The sequence below is a fragment of the Cydia pomonella genome, chromosome 22 (genome assembly GCF_033807575.1).
Source record: "Cydia pomonella isolate Wapato2018A chromosome 22, ilCydPomo1, whole genome shotgun sequence".
Taxonomy (NCBI): Eukaryota; Metazoa; Arthropoda; class Insecta; order Lepidoptera; family Tortricidae; genus Cydia; species Cydia pomonella.
In genome coordinates, this window is record NC_084724.1 from 11888147 (window position 1) to 11907297 (window position 19151).

At 39.1% G+C, this 19151-nt stretch overlaps 1 protein-coding gene across 1 annotated transcript in view; it reads right to left on the bottom strand.

Annotated features, from left to right (window-relative positions):
• The window catches only part of LOC133530438 (microtubule-actin cross-linking factor 1, isoforms 1/2/3/4/5-like), a 164446-nt gene that overhangs the window by 104864 nt on the left and 40431 nt on the right, over nt 1-19151 (bottom strand). The window contains exons 10-23 of the mRNA XM_061868349.1: nt 18891-18995; nt 18262-18380; nt 17710-17854; nt 16367-16483; nt 16046-16170; nt 15445-15673; nt 13659-13838; nt 12763-12855; nt 12057-12231; nt 4726-4941; nt 4297-4393; nt 2781-2901; nt 1267-1499; nt 892-1042 (exon numbers count right to left, since the gene is read on the bottom strand). Coding sequence (XP_061724333.1) covers nt 892-1042; nt 1267-1499; nt 2781-2901; nt 4297-4393; nt 4726-4941; nt 12057-12231; nt 12763-12855; nt 13659-13838; nt 15445-15673; nt 16046-16170; nt 16367-16483; nt 17710-17854; nt 18262-18380; nt 18891-18995 — 2106 coding nt within the window. The remainder of the gene's footprint in view (nt 1-891; nt 1043-1266; nt 1500-2780; nt 2902-4296; nt 4394-4725; nt 4942-12056; nt 12232-12762; nt 12856-13658; nt 13839-15444; nt 15674-16045; nt 16171-16366; nt 16484-17709; nt 17855-18261; nt 18381-18890; nt 18996-19151) is intronic.

A 19151-nucleotide genomic window follows, 5' to 3' on the forward strand; every position in this document is an offset into this window, starting at 1 on the left:
CGAGAAAGAAAGGACTCGAGGCCTAACAAGTCGATATCATCGGAGACAATTATATCTGAAAATAGGTACATTCTGCCAGCAACAATTAAAATCTTGCTAAAGTTATGGTGAATGTTATAACGGAGGCATAGTATTCGCAATAAATATGCATAATAACCCGAGCGAAAAGCGACGGCCAGCAGTACCACCGCCCACACTGTTAACTGTCCATCGGTAGACTTTATTGCAAAAGGCATAAGGTCCACCGATGGACAGTAGAGTGTTGCTGTTTGTACTAAAAGCAATACATTTAATTGACTATACGTGGACCTAATAGCGTTTGTAGTAAGGTTCAGAACAGAATATAGTCAATTAACTGTATTGACAACAGCATGTCACTACACCAATCGATCGATCAACGTTTGATGACGAAGTTTGTCGACCTCTAAAAAACGACCAACTGTTCGAAAATCTGACAAAAAGCTATTGAAAATTGTTGAACATCGATGCATATGTCGTGGCCAGATCACAGCTTTTGATAATTACATTAAATGTCATTTGGAGTTGATCACTTCATGATATGGTTAGGTTAGGCCTGATTTTTTCTTGTGGTGGCCAATCGATCATTTCATGAAATGGTTGCCACATCAAGACCCCGAGAAAGGCCGAGAACGAGTGTGTACAGTAGGCTGCAGGTATAACTAACCCCCTACATAGAAACTTGTTTGAAGGGAGGGTCAGATCTCTGCAGCTTACTGGACATACTGCTCCCTTCTCGTCTCGTCTCGTCCAGTTCCGATTGGGTCGGTTTATTTCCGAGACTCTCGATGACTGTACAGCCGGCTTCAGATCTGGCCACGACACGTAGATATTGCGAATACCAGTGCAGGTAGTTGTCGGCAGGTGACTCACCCTGGTGGGCTCGAACTGCTCCTTGGGCCGCACCTCGATGGGCGGCTGCGCCTGCAGCTTGCCGAACGAGTCGTCGATCCATTCGGCTTCTTTCTCGAGCCCTGCGTTGTAGTTGCGCAGGAGTTGGTATGCGGCTTCGCAGCTTCGAAGGCTGCAACGAATATTGGAATAAACATCATGCCATTCATACTTTCGCTAAAATTTTACTGCGCAGTTACATTAGTCAGTTCGTCGACCTAAGAAGATATTCTTAGATGGTTCTAGTTATCTAAGAATGTCTTGATAGTTCTAATAAGAGTTCAAATAAATTATCAAATACGATAGGTATTCTATATTCTCCGCGTCGTCGTTCACCTGCTATGGTATGGTACTGACCGCTCGGCCAGCTGCTGGCACACGTTGTTCCACCTCGTGTTGAGCTGCGCGACCTCCTTGTCGAGGCGCTCGAGGTCGGCGTGCTTGCCGGCGCGCGGCAGCGATGTATGCGGCAGCGCGGCGCGCGAGCTCTCCACCAGGCGGCGGCAGTTCTCCGCGTCGTCGTTCATCTGCTCCACTTGGATCTGCTGCTTGCTCACGGCTACTTGCATGCGGAGCAGGTCTTCGTGCATCTGAGCGAAAGGTACGAGGATTCCATTAATATCAAGTCTATATATAAAGTTCGAGTGTAAAGATACAAGAGAGTCACTGACCACGATATTTATTTCTTTTATTTTATTCGGAAAACCAACAGCTTAAGTAAACTAAAACTAGATTAACATAAATATGTATCAGAGAAGCCAATTACAGGTTTCCACATACATTGCCGGGTATCGTATTCATCTGTAAACTGAGGAGATGCTGTGGAGGGTAAATTGACTTAAACATATCTTAATGTTTAAGTCAATTTAGTGTAATCATTTGGACTTCAGTCAAAACGAAAAATACTATGTCACGTTAATTACTAGTATACATAGTTAGGTCATAAGTTCTGTCACAAAGGTTTTGACTGACAAACTGTTATACAAAGCTTTTAATAAATAAAAGTTTGCCATGCTTTGAAAGCTTGTTTTAAGAGTACTTTACATAAAATAACTACAGTTGTTTATTTGTATGAACCTACTTTATTAGAACGTTATCACCAGCATTCAGTTCACCGACAATTCTGTACCTTTAATTTTATGTTGTTGTTTTGTATTCTGTGTCTATGTTTAATATCATACAAACTTAGGGTGCTTTTCAGTGACACGCTAATTTTTTTACTGCCATCGAACGAGTAGGTTTGGAGCAATTTTGGCTATACCAATACACATGAATTATATATTTTAAGAAAGATAAAAGATCCAGCTTTTGTTTTATGTACGATTAACCATGTAAAAAGAAAAATAAATGAAAGGGACCAAAATCACCTTGAACAGGTCGCGTATTTTTTACACGTTTTTTTTAACTTTTTTCCGAATAGAATTATGCAAAACTGAGACAACAAATTACGTTAAATTATATTGTAAATAATTCAGCATTAAATAAGCTTTCAGCCTATATATATGAATAATGAGGGATCTGTACCTAAAGCTTTTTTGTCAGTCAAAACCTTTGTGACAGAACTTATGACCTGACTAAATATACGAGTAGTAAGCATCAGAAGTGTTCAAAATGATCTGCAAACCCTTTTCAGCCCTGAATAATCACACTCTCTCCTACAAATTATCTGCTTCGAACGAAGGTTTACTGGTAGAGAATGCCTTATAGCATTAAGCCCGCTTTTTGTACGATTGTATTATTTTGTACAATAAAGGTTAAATAAATAAATAATATGTGTGTTTAAATAATTTTAAACACCTGGCTTGCTTGGCTGCTTCTGCTGTTGAATATACTCATTTGAATTTGAAAGAACGTAGAACTAGTTTACTTACATCTTTTAGCAGTTCGATGTCGTTGGGTAAGTCGTTGAACTGCGCGAGCTTGATTTCGAATTCGGTGATGCTCTGGTGGTTCTCTTCCATGCTGTTTACCACGATTTCTACGTATTTTAGCCTGTAAACATTACATAAGAATATAGATAGGTGTATTTGGTTATTGTCCGATTTCAAATATTTCTTACAGCTTTCGCAGTTATATGGGATTTAAGTAAGGAAACGCGTTTTTAGGGTTCCGTAGCCAAATGGCAAAAAACGGAACCCTTATAGATTCGTCATGTCCGTCTGTCTGTCCGATTCTGTCACAGCCACTTTTTTCCGAAACTATAAAAGCTATACTGTTCAAACTTGGTAAGTAGATGTATTCTATGAACCGCATTATGATGTTTACACAAAAATAGAAAAAAAACAATAAATTTTGGGGGTTCCCCATACTTAGAACTGAAACTCAAAAAATCTTTTTTCATCAAACCCATACGTGTGGGGTATCTATGGATAGGTCTTTAAAAATGATATTGAGGTTTCTAATATCATTTTTTTCTAAACTGAATAGTTTGCGCGAGAGACACTTCCAAAGTGGTAAAAAGTGTGTCCCCCCCCCCCCCGTAACTTCTAAAATAACAGAATGAAAAATCAAAAAAAAATATATGATATACATTGCCATGCAAACTTCCACCGAAAATTGGTTCGAACGAGATCTAGTAAGTAGTTTTTTTTTAATACGTCATAAAAATTTAAAAAAAAAATTTTTTTCATCGAACCCATACGTGTGGGGTATCTAAGGATAGGTCTTCAAAAATGATATTTAGGTTTCTAATATCATTTTTTTCTAAACTGAATAGTTTGCGCGAGAGACACTTTCAAAGTGAAAAAAAGTGTGTGCCCCCCCCCCCCTGTAACTTCTAAAATAACGGAATGAAAAATCTAAAAAAAATATATGATATACATTACCATGCAAACTTCCAACGAAAATTGGTTTGAACCAGATCTAGTAAGTAGTTTTTTTAATACGTCATAAATGGTACGGAACCCTTCATGGGCGAGTCCGACTCGCACTTGGCCGCTTTTTTGGATATAACTCGTGTGTTATCGAGAAACCGCTTTAAATCGGTATTATAATATATAAGATTCTTATTTAATCCCTACTCACCTGAGATAATTGGTTGAATTTAGCTCATATGTTTGATATATTCGTAGACATACAACATTTTATGGAAATGTTAGCGACAGTTAAGTTTAAGTAAAAAGGTGACGAAGTGGCGTTGTCCTCGATATAACCATATCACCTTAACGTGCTTGTTCATTAAGATAGACATAGATAAAGTTTGAAAAACTACTACATACATGCTTACTCGCGAGCGTCTGTATTGTAACTAACTCAACATACATCGTCAACTTATGTATATCTATATCTTACACTACTACACACACCTCAGTATATTTGGAATTTAAGGTGTTCAAATATTTCTTTATTGCTCTTTCTTTGCAATGAATATGAAAGAATTTCACTCACCTTTCGACGAACAGTTGGCTCTTGGACTGCATGTCGTTCCACTTGCCCATGACCTTGTCGAGGTTCTTCTTCATGGCTGGTGTCTTTAGGGCAATGCCTGAAGACAAACATAAGCGTGAGAAAATTGCTTGTGAAAGGCGTATTTTGCTGTGTCGTTTCAAAGGTTACAAAATTAGATTGTAAATCTAAACCCGCACACGATACCAGGAAATTTACATTGCAAGACGTATTGCTTGGAACACGGGAGGGTCTGGACTTTCACACGGCGATAATTGGCTGTCAACTGATTTGTCCGATCTCTAATTTAAAATTTGTTTAGAAGTGTGAGTAGACGGATTACCAGAGGTTGGCTGTGATAGAAAAGGTTCAGAGAAATTCAATCAGTCGTTTGACCCGGTAGGTTCAGGTCAGCAGTGGCTCGGGGCTCACCTCTGAAGGTGGCCTGCACCTCCTCGACGTGGCTGGTGAGCGCGTGCACGGAGCTCTCCCAGTCCTTGTGCTGCAGCACGAGGTGCTCGAGCGAGTCCAGGTCGCGCGGGATGTGGCTCGCGATGCGCTCGTGCAGCTGCCGCTCCAGCACCTCGAGGCGCTCCAGCAGGGTGGACGATTGTTCGGTGAAGATGCGCGCGGCATTCTTGCTCTCCTCTGGAAACGCGAAGGATTGTTTAGTGGGTTTATTAAGCGTGATTTAACCAATAAATAAACAACGGGTTGCATACCGGGAGTGCCGGCAGAAGTGTAAACTTGAATATTAACGTTGTGCATTTTTGATATTTTGGAATGGTTAGGGAATAATTTTGCATGAATTGCTTTAATTATCAGTATAAAAGTACTATCATTTATGTGGTAAAATACAATAATTCCTCTCCTACGCCGCGCCGGCGGTCTACTGGCTTCAATGACATTGTAACAGTTTTTTGATCAGGTCACGTGTCCGTCTTACGAATTTTCAATCTGACGAATCTGTCGGTCACGTGACCTGTCGCGAGTTTAACATTTTTTCCCCATCACAAAAAGTGCACAGAGCCGCTAAAGAAGTTTTCACTTTAAAAAAGGGTTGAACATGTACGTATTAAAATATCACTATAACTTGATGACTATCACTATAAATCTTTTTATAGCACATTTTTGTCAATTATAAACTACATCTACCTACTTAAGAACATGGAAATATACGATGATACTAACTGTTCTGCAACATCATCAAGACAAGTTACGTTTAACCATCTCATGAATTCCTATCACCTAGTTACACGACGAGTACTTCAAATAAAATTAGTCTGGGAATGACACTACACTTCAATCTACACTGTAATATCAAAACAATACACTATGAGAACTGTATAAATCACTTGACAGTCTATAGTCACACCACGTGCGTTCAAAACTCCTCGCCCTAAACACTGTCACAACTCTCTGAAACATTTAAACCGTGTGTCAGCGATCGAGTCTAGTGAGCGGTTGAATTCTGAGCGTGTCACTGAGAATTACCGCCCAACATCAGGATCATTTTATACTTGGCCTAAGAGATGGAGGTCAAACTCAGTTATTTTTTTCGGTTTGTTTACAAATTTTAAAACAAATTTATGCTATATAATATTCCGTCTGTGACGATGATTAAAATGTAACTAGAGCAATGATACTACAAGTAATTAAGTTAGTTAACAGACGGCTGATTGCAAATACTATCTTGAGCTTTAACTATTATTAATAATTTTTAGATCATACTGATAGGAGAATACCGCTTTCACCCATGTTTGCAATGTTTTTCGGCAAACATTTACAGACCGAATCAGTCGTTCTCCAAGATTATCTTAGTACACAGGAAATGTTTTGGCCAGGCGGTCACCTACGTGCCGATCGCCGCCGCCCGACACCTAAAATTGCCCTTGCAATTGAGCAATGACAACCGTGATGTCACTCGCGTCGCCTACATCTTTTATTTGTGAGAACTCGTTATCATTATTTAAGTACGTTTGTACTTTGTTTTGGTTGATTTTTACTAGTACAAGATGCCAAATTAGAATTAGCTATGCTATTTTTTTTCCCAATAATTATTATCGCTGTTGCTTTGAAATAAGGTGATGTATTTACTAGTAAATATCGCCGATAGATAGACACCGCCGCACACATGTGAAAACTAAGGATTTTTTAATACTGTCAAAACAGCAGTATTTTAGACCATTTTAGTTTTAAAGTTATTTTTAATACAAGTGTGCAAAGTAAGCAATTGAAAGCAATTGTCGATATTGAAAAACCGAGCGACAAGCCACGAGCTATGGTTATACAGTGCTCCTATAATTTTACTACCTGAACTTCGTTTAGACAATGTTGAAATCAATTTCTTTTACAAGTTAGAAACCTACGTCACAAGGAGTAGGATAACATCTTTGTAACTATTGTCATTTGTCATGATTGCATTCATAGATCCCTTCGTACGATTGCGTTACTCATTGACTATATATAACGGTGATGGCACTTCACGAGAAGCGGGCCACGATAACCTGACCTGAGGCAGTTGAAAACACGCTGAAGGTCAATATCAGGCGTCGGTGTAATTGCATTATTTAAATTGTTGTCAAATTTTAATTGGTAACTCGGTCCCGTCTCATTATTCACATTTTCATCTTTTTGGCCTGTAACGAACAGTTTTGACCATTGAGTTATTACTCATCGAGAAACCATACCAAATAATAAAATTATCGCAATCGCAACCACGGGACCAACACGTCGCAAGCGCCGAGAAATTCATGGCGCTTACGCGTTTAGGTCGCGAGATTCACGCTTCGCTTCTATAGTTTGTTGTCGGCCGACAACAACTCTTGGCGCAAAATACTGGTTCTCTGTGCCGGTTATATACTTAGTAATAATAGTTCAATGGTTTTGACAGTGTTGTTTGTGTTTACCACGAAAAAAAAAACAACGGGTTGCACTCCGGGAGTGCCAGCAGAAGTGAAAACTTGAATATTAACGTTGTGCATTTTTGATATTTTGGAATGTGTAGGCAATAATTTTGCACGAATTGCTTTAATTATTAGTATAAAAGTACTATTATTTATGTGGTAAAATACAATACGCCGGCGGTCTAATGGCTTCAATGACATTGTAACAATTTTTCGATCAGGTCACGTGTCCGTCTTACGAATTTTCAATCTGACGAATCTGTCGGTCACGTGACCTGTCGCGAGTTTAACATTTTTTCCCCATCACAAAAAGTGCACAGTGCCGCTAAAGAAGTTTTCACTTCAAATATGTGATAGGTGATATGCACGCCTTAAGATTCTATTACTATATTTATTTGTTTCATTCCTAAATTTAAAAGAGTTAGACGTCAAACATCTAAGAAAATATTGACTGATTAGTACAAGGCCAGGCCAGGTCATGAATACACCTGTATTATACATATATGTAAAGTTTTCAGGCTAATGATCGGTAGCTAATAAGCTCGATTTCATATTTAATTATTAAGGAAGTAGTGCCTTATTCTTTACGGTCTAATGTATATTTTTTCTTAAAAACAGGCAATTGGTGCAAATCAGTTCTATAATTAGATAAAAATCAAAGCTCTCACAGTTTGACAGCTCGTGCCAGAATAAACATTTTAAGAATACCTGTGATCTTTATAATAAATGAGTGTGATTATAAACTCTATTTTTGGACTGAGTCTTTTACCCCCGACGGAACTGAACAGGTATGTGTTTAGAATGAGAGGCTGTTTGTGCAAAGGAATAAATGTTCCCAGTTATCTCTAATGGTGATCAAATATTGTTGTGTTTTATTTTGTTCTTTGTTAAGAATTTGTGTAACAGCAATGATGTGATTTCATGATCCATGAACAAATAGATCAGCAAATACCATAGAACAGAAATTATAATCTTAGGAACTACTTACTTAATTTTATATGGTATGTGATTAGTTATTTTAGCTTAAGCGCGCGCAGTTGAATTTGTTTACATGATGTAATAATTTAACAAAAAAGAATATAAGTATATTTTGACCCATAATGTCAAGACAGTTGTGGCCCTGAGTAATATTAGAACTATTCTTAAATATTTACCATCCTTTCCTCTCGAGAATATTCGCTTAATCTTCTTCATTTTTGATGATCTATTGCGTTCACAATATAGCACAAAATGTCGTTTTCATGACTTTCGGTTGTTGATAAACGAAATTCGAAATGGTTCTATTAAAAAAATGTGAAAATTACTAAATCAATGCAATTTAAATTAACTGCTCAGAAATTTAATATTAACACACACCAAAACAGAACGTGCCCTAACTCACACTACTTTTAACCAATAAAAGGGCGTAATTTAAAGCAATGAATGGCACTTGTTTCAAAAGGAGAACGCGTCCAGCGGCAATCGGACTCGTCCCCGTAGTACGGGCTAATTGCGGCTGGCTCCCGTAGGACGGTTACGCTACTGTCGTGAGTTTGTGACCTCAACATTAACGGCGACACCGGCAGTGTTTGATACTTGTAAGAAAGATATTTAGTCTCCAAAAATGAGTTAAATATGCCCCTTCAGTTTCCAAATCAGAAAAATGCAATATTCTCATGTCCTTAACCTTTCGTATGCGCCTGCGCCACATCTTCATGCTTAAGTTGAATTTGGTTTAATATATATGGAGCAGAGCTGCTCCTAAGCAAACCAAAGGTTAACTATAATAAATCATCAGTCACTCACTGCCGTTTGCTCTGTCCCTATTAAAGCTTTTATTTACTAAATAAAATGGTTATTGTTTTAAATGATGTGCTTTAAAGCACGCGCTCTACCTTCACTATGACATAAAGTAAAGGATGACTCTCACACTAGACCGGGTCGGAGCTTCCGGCGCTTCGTTTTCTACGGAAAGCACCACGTGATCACCGAAAATGACGTGTAGGACGCCTCGGCCCGGGCCTGGTCAGGTCTAGCGTGAGTCATCCTTTATGGTTCTTCTCATCTTAGTATTTTCTGGTCTAATAAAGGAGCCCGAAACCCGCTCATTGTACGAGTATTCAGACAATGAGTTAACTGATCCTGTAGTTATACATCTACAAAGCAAGTAACGCAAGTATCAAGACTAACTATAAGGAAAGCGTTAAGGTGCATCCACCCACACTAATTACGCTATCAGTCCGTCAGTCGCTATCGCACGGGACAGCGCCTCCCATAAAAACAACTACTGCTGCAAGGCCGGACGTTCAAGTTAATGGCGACTTTATTTGACAGATCAATAATAAACTAGTGAGAACGAAGTTAAATTTAAAAACCGTTTAAATACCGATTAGAGTTCACTGTAGGATGAATTTTAGTTAAGTATTTTTTGTCAAAAATGTCATTGAAAATATTAGATATAGAAGCAAAACAATGAATAACGAAATATTCTCAAAAGAAACCTAATCTTAACTATGTTTGATATTGATAATAAAAAGCTGCAGAAAATCAGCATTCAAATGTAGTTTATCGCCAAGAAACATGCAAAACACGCACAAACATCATAGTATGGAAGGTAAAGGAACGCAATCTCCATAGGCAGAACTTGCAAAAGTGTCCAGTGGTCAGCTACAAATAATAGTTCCAAATCTCTCCAGAGTAGCGTTATTGACGGAGTGAAGTGCGCTGTCTATGATTTGATTTTTTTTAAAGTATTCTAGGTATTGTAGCGCCACCTATTTAAGGTTTTTTGAAGACACTTTTTGGTATATGGAGATTCCATTCCTTATCTTCACCTTCTGTACGTCATAACAATTCTATGCTGTCAAAGCACATATTGACAAGAATGTTTATAATTATTAAACGGTATGATTTTCAGTTATAAAAGCCCAAGGTCATATCTTCAGTTGTGCCCTAAATATGGTAAGAAAACAAACCAATTGTCCTACAATTATTCAATTGACGTGCGTCTCGGTAACAAAATAAAATTGATTAATTACAACTCGGTTTCAATTCAATTATCTCTCCACGACTCGGGATATTTATTACTACTGTTAATATGAAATTATCGCTCAAATGACTTCGACGAGTCAGTTATTCAAATGTGAATGTATAAATGCTTTAGACACTTGAAAGGTTAATTGAATCAAATACCAATAATGTAAGGTTTGCTTGTATTTTGTAAACAACTGGGTACTCGTTGTTTTAAGTTAATTTGTCAAAAATGTGCCATTGTAATATTTTACTAATGGTCAGGTAACCGTGTCGTCTTTAGTGGTGAAGCGTCATTTGAGTTGTATAAAAGTCAAAGATAAACTAATGTACCTTCAATAGTTTAGTACAAGCAAGAGTTGAAAGCATGTGACCACAGAAAATTAACCGAATAAATGTATAAAGTCTAGTTTTAATTCAACAAAATAGTAGCTTCATTAGATGACGATATCACGACGCTTCTTTTTATGGTTCCGTCCCCAAAGAGTAAAAAGGGGACCCTATTACTAAGATTCCGTTATCCGTCCGTCTGTCTGTCACCAGGCTGTGTCTCTTGAACCGTGATAATAATTTTCACAGATGATGTATTTCTGTTGCCGCTATAACAACAAATACTAAGAAGTACGGCACCCTCGGTGTAAGAGTCCGACTCGCACTTGTCCGATTTTTTTTGTTTATCATAGTCTTTTTAACCCGAACTCCACGGTCAGACCTATGCTGCTATATCGCGGGCCGGGTGGTATAGAATCTGGCTCTATACAGCGGGTAGGATTAGATGGTCCACGGGTCGTAATTTAGAGTCTCCTGAAATATACTACTCTAAGTTGGGTCGTTTTTATTCTACTGCAGTGTACTTTCTAAGAACGTTTTTCCCTTTTTTTTTGTTAAAACAAATTAAAATTTTAGTTTTAAAACTCTCATCATTTAATAACGCAATTTTTACCTAAACTGTTAATTGGGAGAACGCTTAAGTAAAACAATAAAACACCCCTATACACCCATATAACAGGCACCAGTAATGGGATGGTATAGACAAATCCCGTAAAACAAGTATTTACCATCAGTTTTTAATCGCTGGCAACATTTTACCATAAACAAGAGCCAAAGAGCTGCTTAAGTTTAATTTTCCATTGATATTTGTTAGTTTGAAAATTAATGCGCCATACATCCCATGACTGGAGCAAAAAATCATAGTTTTTATTGGTTTACAATATTGAAACCAATTGAAGTAGCTTTCATTAAATACATAGAAAACATAAAGGACGAATTGGAACTTCAAGTTTTAAAGCATAAAGCGGTAGAAATTTGACGGATGTCGGTGAAATATCAAAAATTCTCCAAATTTTCTCTTAAATGTCCCATGATTGGTGTCGTTAACATGTGTAGCCGTGTTTTTAGGGTTCCGTACCCAAAGGGTAAAATGGGACCCTATTACTGAGACTCCGCTGTCCGTCCGGCCGTCCGTCACCAGGCTGTATCTCATGAACCGTGATTATATATGATTTCTACAGATTATGTTGCCGCTATAACAACAAATACTAAAAACAGAATAAAATAAATAGTTCTTTCCAATCTCGAGGCTCTCATCCAATCACCGAAGTTAAGCAATGTCGGGCGGGATCAGTACTTGGATGGGTGACCGTTTTTTTAGATAATGGTGCGGAACCCTTCCTGTGCGAGTCCGACTCGCACTTGGCCGGTTTTATTTTAAATGCACATGTATCATTTTTCCATAAAATAGTTCGTATTCGAAATGAAATAAAAAGTGTTTAACTTGGGTGAAAGGCACTATTTCAGTCTCGGAAACCTCGACAGAAAGGGCACCCTTCATCATTAATTAGGACGTACCCTCGGCCCGGGCGCGGCGCTCGAACTCGTCGAAGAGGCGGTTGACGTCGTCGATCTCGCGGCGCAGGCGGCGCAGCTGCGGGTCGGCGGGGTCGCCCTCGCCCAGCAGCTTCTCGGCGTCCTCGTTCAGCGCGCGCCGGATGGCCTGCCGCTGCTCCGCGCCCATGGCCACGAACTGCCGGGCAAATGTGCCCATTACTATACGAGTACGTGGTGGCACTAAACTTGAAATCACACACATAGCAACAAATCATGTAAGATTTTCAAATTAATGTTCTGCAAGATGGACAAAAAAAAAATCTTATAGTTATACTACATGGAAGCCAACTCCAACAATACCAACTTTTATTTTGATAATGCTCCAGTTCGTCTCGCGCGTGCCAATACAAAGTACGAGCGAAATGCACGCGCAAGTAAGAAACAATTACATCATTTTGATATCAAAATGCAGGGTCCAGTTAGCTTAATATTCTTTCCCACGTCCATTTATTCATTACACGTTTCTTCAATAAAAATCTTCAAGATCCAGAGTATTGTGTGTGTAATGATAGAAGCTTGAAGCATGTGCCTATGTTTTAAGCTTCAAAATAGCACAATGCTTTATCCTCTCCTTTATTGAAGTAGATTCATAAAATTTATAATACAATACAAAATTATATTTCGTTTTAATTGAATACGTGTAAATCTTCTCCATCTACATTCTTACCTGCGGGAAGTCCCAGCCCTTCACCACCTTGATGGTGGCGAAGATCATGTTCTGCCGCATGCGCAGCTGCTTCCGCTGCCACAGCTGGATCACCTGCGTCCACAACCACCACATTAACAACACTGTACTACTGTAGATCATGTATAGAGTACACATAACTTTACTTAGCCAAATATACACTTATGAAATAAAACAGTAAAGTGTATTTCTTGAATGGATGGTTAAAAGCGACTGATGTTATTGTTATGTTGCACCTATGAATTAAATTGCCTGTTTATATTAAATTTTATTAGTATTACTTATAAATTGTTGTTTTGCTAGTTTAGTTTCTATGGGCAATAATGTAAAGTTCAATGTGTAATAAACATTAATATTTGTTATCGTAATTAATTAATAAGATTAGCGGTAATGATTTGTAAACAAAGGATATATTTAGGAGTTTCTAATATTAACAGGAATTTAAGGTAAATTTGTATAACTAGATTAACTACGTATTGTCAAGTTGCATTTACCGTTTGATGAAGTGTATTTGAAATATTGAAATATTTAATAATAATAGTACTTTGGTGTGTCGAAGGATACTCACTAAGTTAGCAACTTAAATTGCACCCAAGTATACATGGAAGCATATATGGCAGTATTTGCAAAAAATTTCATGTCGACTAGTCCCACTACGCGACAACAAATCGCGAACTAACCGGCGTCCGTGAAGGCCACACGCGTACCCAGCGGGATACTCGGGGGCGATACCTATCTCACTCTAATTTTATTCCCTCATTTTCAAACCGTCGAGGCAGGGGGGTAGACCGCGGGTTCCCACCAGGGAGGGCGTACAGAGACCCTAAAATCGTCGGTATATCGTGTAGGGCCGTGTAGGGGGGGGAGCGGGCACTCACCCGGTCGTAGGCGTTGCGGAGGCGCTGCGCGGCGTCGGCGGCCAGCGCGCAGGGCGGCGGCAGCGCCACCACGGCGCCCGGCAGCTGCGCCTCCGTGCCCGCGCCGCCGAGCCGCACCAGCCAGCGCGAGCGCCCCGAGTTGTCCACCACCGTCACCGCCGAGCCCTTCTCGATCGCGATCTGCCCGACCATACAATACGAGTACGTCATCGTGACCGTAAACCACATACATACAAACATATTGTACTATGTACGTCCCGTGTGTACAGTCGGAGCGAGCTAACGCTGCGTACCATGTAAAAAATGTGGAAAGTTATTATAACCGTCATTTTTTATGAAAATATTCATTTTTTTTAATACTACGTCGGTGGCAAACAAGCATTACGACCCGTCTGATGGTAAGCAGTCTCCGTAGCCCATGTACTCCTGCAACCTCCAGACGAGTTACATGCGCGTTGCCGACCCTAACACTCCGCACCCTCACACTGGGGGCTGAAATTCGGCTCTCATTGAAATAGAAACCAAAGTTGTTATTTTAATTTTTTTATTGAAATAGTTTTTGCCCAGCATTGTTATAGTAACTTTTGAATTTGGGACAATTTGGCATTAAGAGCGCCCAGTTATGATTTTTTTTTTAAAGTGTATGGAGCGGGAACCAAAAATCTATTTCTTTCAAAAAGTGCAAAACAAACCGTAATATCGTCGCAGATGGAGATGATAGCATGGCAAGATACTACGAATTATTTATGATTTTTGGACTTACTACATATTTCCGTCACGGGTGCGGTTTAGAAAAAAAAATTGTTTCTACGGAAAAGTGATAAAAATGCTCATAAAAGCCTATTTTAACCAAAAAGAAATTAAAATTACAACTTTGCTTTTTGTGTCTTTCCTCATAGAAACATTTAACGATTAAAAAAAAAATCGAAAAAAAAAAATGACTCGTATACCAAATTGTCCAAAATTCGAAAGTTATCATAACAGTACTGGTTAACTTATTCTATCAAAAAAAAAACAACAACTTTGGTTTCTATGTCAATGAGAGCCAAATTTCAGTCCACAGTGCCTCGTTGAGCTCTGAGGGCCTACCGCGAAACCCGAAATTCGCAAATTGCAAGGATCTTTCTCTTTTACTCCAATGAAGGCGTAATTAGAGTGCGAGGGAAAGGTGCCCGCAATTTGCGAACTTCGATTCTCTCTCTCTCTCTCTCTAACGTCATTGATTCCACAATTTGTTTAGTCAAGGTTGGTGCAAAATTAGCTTATATGTACTATATAGTATACATTGAACCCTACATGGCGATCCTGCCGTTACTTCGCATCGTTGATTCTTAAGGTGCACCGACATTTAGCAAACACGTAGAAATTGCATCTGTTTACAGAAGGCTAGCGTAAGCTGCAGTAATCGGTGGAGACGTGCCTCACCGAGGCAATACGACCGAGGCACGTCTACACAAACCGAGCTGAGGCAGCTCGTCCTATGTGAACTCACCTAATCGATCACACGAAAACATTTACGATAACTACACGTATACAATGCGCTTGCGATTTGCGAAATATAAAATTCATGTATATATAATTTAATTAGCATTTTAATAGTTTTATATAACAAACCTAATGAATATTATGCTCACAATTGTAAAATATTATTACCTAAAACTGTACTCATAATCAATCTTATGTAATTTCAATTTTATATGTATGGAAGCATATCTACATCATTCATATCTTGTAATAGATTGTAACTATCAATTCCTAAAGAATAATAAAAACTGATACTACTTACATTGGCATGTTTGTAAGCGCACACAGTCTCGGCCCTCAGAGGCCTCGTGACGGGCGCCCGACGTTGCTTGACCGGCCTCACGGCCTGCGCCTCCTCCACCAGGCGCGACACCACGCCGCCGTGCGCGTTCAGCTCCTCGCGCAGCTCCTGCATGCCCTTCAGGAGGCGCTCGCCCTGGTCGAGGGTGAACTCTGACTGCGAGAAGGTCGAGTTTAGAGCTTCTTCGCGTCTGTGGGCAAAAATGTTAATCAGTTATTGTAAACATTTTATTATACTACGTGACGTATTAAAACCAAAAATACTAAACACACAATGAAATACCTACTTTATGCAACATTATATCATCGCAGTTCATTAAGACTTGCTTATACAAACATTTTGACAATTCTGTAAATCATGATGATCAAGGTGATCGCCATAAAAAGTGTAAAATTATGCAAAACACCGAAGACAGTAAATAAAGATGTAATTCGAAAATGAAATTTTTCATGTTACCTATGGGTATTGGCATTTGTAGATTACCAAGATGACTCTTTGAATTTAACCGAAAACTGCACACTCCACTTCTAGCCATTCATATGCTCTACTATGAACTACTTACTTCTGTATCCATTTCTCGGCCTCCTTGACCTCCTCGAAGAAGTTGTGGTACTGCGTGGTGTGCTTCAAGTGAGTCTCGAGACACAGCGTTAGCTGCAGCACCCACGCCCACTGCGACTGCATCACCTGTTATATCAATCAGAAACTTTAAATTTGCTATTTTGTAATTCGGTTAATGTTTTGTCGCAGATTTAAACATTTTATCGCCAAACTGCCCCTGAAGAAGAGTCAACGACAGGCGACTGTCTAAGGTAACTAAAATTTTAATGTTAGTCTGAAATAGACCCTCTGCAACTAAAAATAAGGTTGAAATTGTACTGACCTGCAAGTGCGCTTCGATCGTTTTCGTTGCCGGGTGGTGTTGAGCGATCAACGCCTCTCCGCGGTCGATCACGTTGCTGAACTGGAGCTCTCTCTTCTCCAGCGATGACATCAGTTGCTGTAAAACAAACCTTATTTATATCTGCATAAAACTTAGATTTGTTTAAGCGTAACAAGCGAGAAAATATAAAGGCAACTGAGGAGTAAACTAAATTAAAACAAATTAACAAACCTCGCTATCTTCTCCAAAGGAATGCTTGCAAGGATTGAAAACGGAATTTCGTAAACATATTTTCAAATAAATGGTACAACAACATCATCTTAATTAACCCTTTAACGGTCAAACGAGTATCAGAAATAACGGAAAAAGAAATCCTGTCATTTTGAAATGAAGTTTAAAATCATTGTTATAAGGTGGTCATTTTTGTCATATAAAATCAAAGTTTGCCCGTTAAAGGGTTAAATTATTCATAATTTTAGCGCTCAGTTATAAATGCCAGGGCAAGCATAATTAATTTGAGATTTCTGTTTAGTATGAGCAAATAACAAGTAAAGGTAGCTTTTAATATAGTTCATGTAAGTGAACACTAAGATCTACGAAGTAACTAAATATCTAGTTTCGTTTCTAGAATTACCAAAATCGGTAATTAATTAGTAATATGGGAGCATAGAGATTCCGAATGCGTATGAAAGGTCAAAATTATCGCTGCCTACGTGTATACGACAGAGCAGAACACTTTCTAGATCGGGGCAACCATGCTTCTTATCTTCTTAAATTTTTTGATCTATTAATTTTCTCTGGTCTCCCTTTTAGGATCAGCATACATAAAAATAAATGTTGGCTATTGTCTGATCAATTATTAACGTGACATTTTCCAGCTACAAACTTAATAAGGTGCAATCCCGACAAATTATCGTTTGATCTCTAGGAATCCCTGATCCCATAATATCGGCTATGGCCGTAGCTCAGCAATGAATGTGTTGATTGGCCTTCAGTAGACCTTACACCATCGCAATAAGGTTCACGAATGTTTCGTGAACTGTGTCAATGTCAAAGCTCAGTTTTATCGGTCGATATGGCGCGGAAGCGGGGTACGGAAGGTTTTCATTAAGCATGTCAAAAGGCCCGCGTTCAGGGAACTGTTTTCAGTGGTCTAGTTTGGTACTGGCACATTTGTGGTGGAAGATTTCCATAACACATGCGATTATCATTTTCATTAGCCGTTTTACCGCCTTACCGCCTACGGGGAGTCACCGCACGCCGTATATAGACCGAGATATCGACTGATGAAATTGAGCCCTCAAGAGGCTCGCTATGTGTAGGTATTAGTGAAGAGTTAGTACCTCATAGTAGTGCTGCACGGCGGGCAGGTTGATGTGCGGGTCGGCCCAGTCGCGCGACAGCTCCACCTGCTCCTTCTCGTTGAGCCAGTTCAGCTCCGCCGTGGCGCTCTGCAGGAACTCCTGCAGCGCGTCCAGGTCCGACATGCTGCAAATATTCAATATATATATATATTTTGAGTCACTCAAGCAAGTTTAATTTTCAACTGGTCTATGTTGCCCTTGCATTAACATTTTCTTAGTAATGAAATAAAGAAGAGCAGTTGGTAGCACAAAATCCCTGTTTGTTTATGTTTTCGAATATATCCACTAAATGGTAGTTCCTATAGTCATGACTTTCGCTGCGGCTGATGTTTAGTATAACGCAGTTATACACACTGCATCGGGCCGAACCGACTCATTGCCACAACGAACGTGTTAAGATTTCGATAGTGACTTCTCGTTACAACTGAAAGTGGGCTTTTCTTATGCTTTTATTTTGAGAAACTTTTTGAATTACTTAATTGTATAACTAAAGAAATAAAAACAAATGGTAAACCAAAGCTCTATAATTACCGTTTGGTGCTAGTAGAGAGCAACTCAGCGTAGAGCTTCTGCAGCTGGTTGAGATGCTGGTTGTAGAGCGTCAGCTCCTCGCCCGAGAAGTTGGCGCGGTTGTGCACGCACTGCTCCACCTGGACACGGATTATAATTAGAAAGGGACAACATCAGGAACTAACAATTAAACACTCGAAAAGAAAGAGATGAGTAAAATTGGTCGCGTAGTACAATATTCGACTTCAAATTAATCCCACGCTCATCATAGAGAATTGGAAATAGTCAGTGCACAAAGGAAAAATAAATAGTTGTTGTAGAAGATACCATTTCGTGGTAACTGTCTATCGGTAGACCTTAATATCTCTTAGCAGTAAGGATCATAAACATACTGTCCTGTCACGGTAGCCATGTACGGATGGCGTTAGGAAGGATGTAAATCAAACAAATGTTAGGCTCGAACTGAACTGTATTGGGTACTTAGCACGATTATATAGTGTGCATTAAGTTGCATATACATAGATGACTTACCACTACAATACATTGTCGTATCGATCAAGTATTTTAGCAAATAACTGGACTTTATTTCCTTGAAATAAGGTTCACAGTTAACTGTATTGACAATGGCTCTGGACAAGTTGGATACATGCCTTAGAATGGAACTGGTCGATGGTCTTGTGCTCGCGTTGGTGCTTGTCCAGCTCGTGCTGCACGCCGGGTAGGTCAGATCCGTACTCTGCTTCGTGGAGTTTCTTCTGCAATGAGAAAACGAACAGAGCTTATGTACTATTATTAACATTACAGTTTCAATACCTACGGAATAATTAGGTTTTAAATAGTGAAAATAGATCAAAACTCAGGAGTTTATAGTAAGGAGCTGGAAAAAAACTAGTTCAAAAAACACTTTTTAC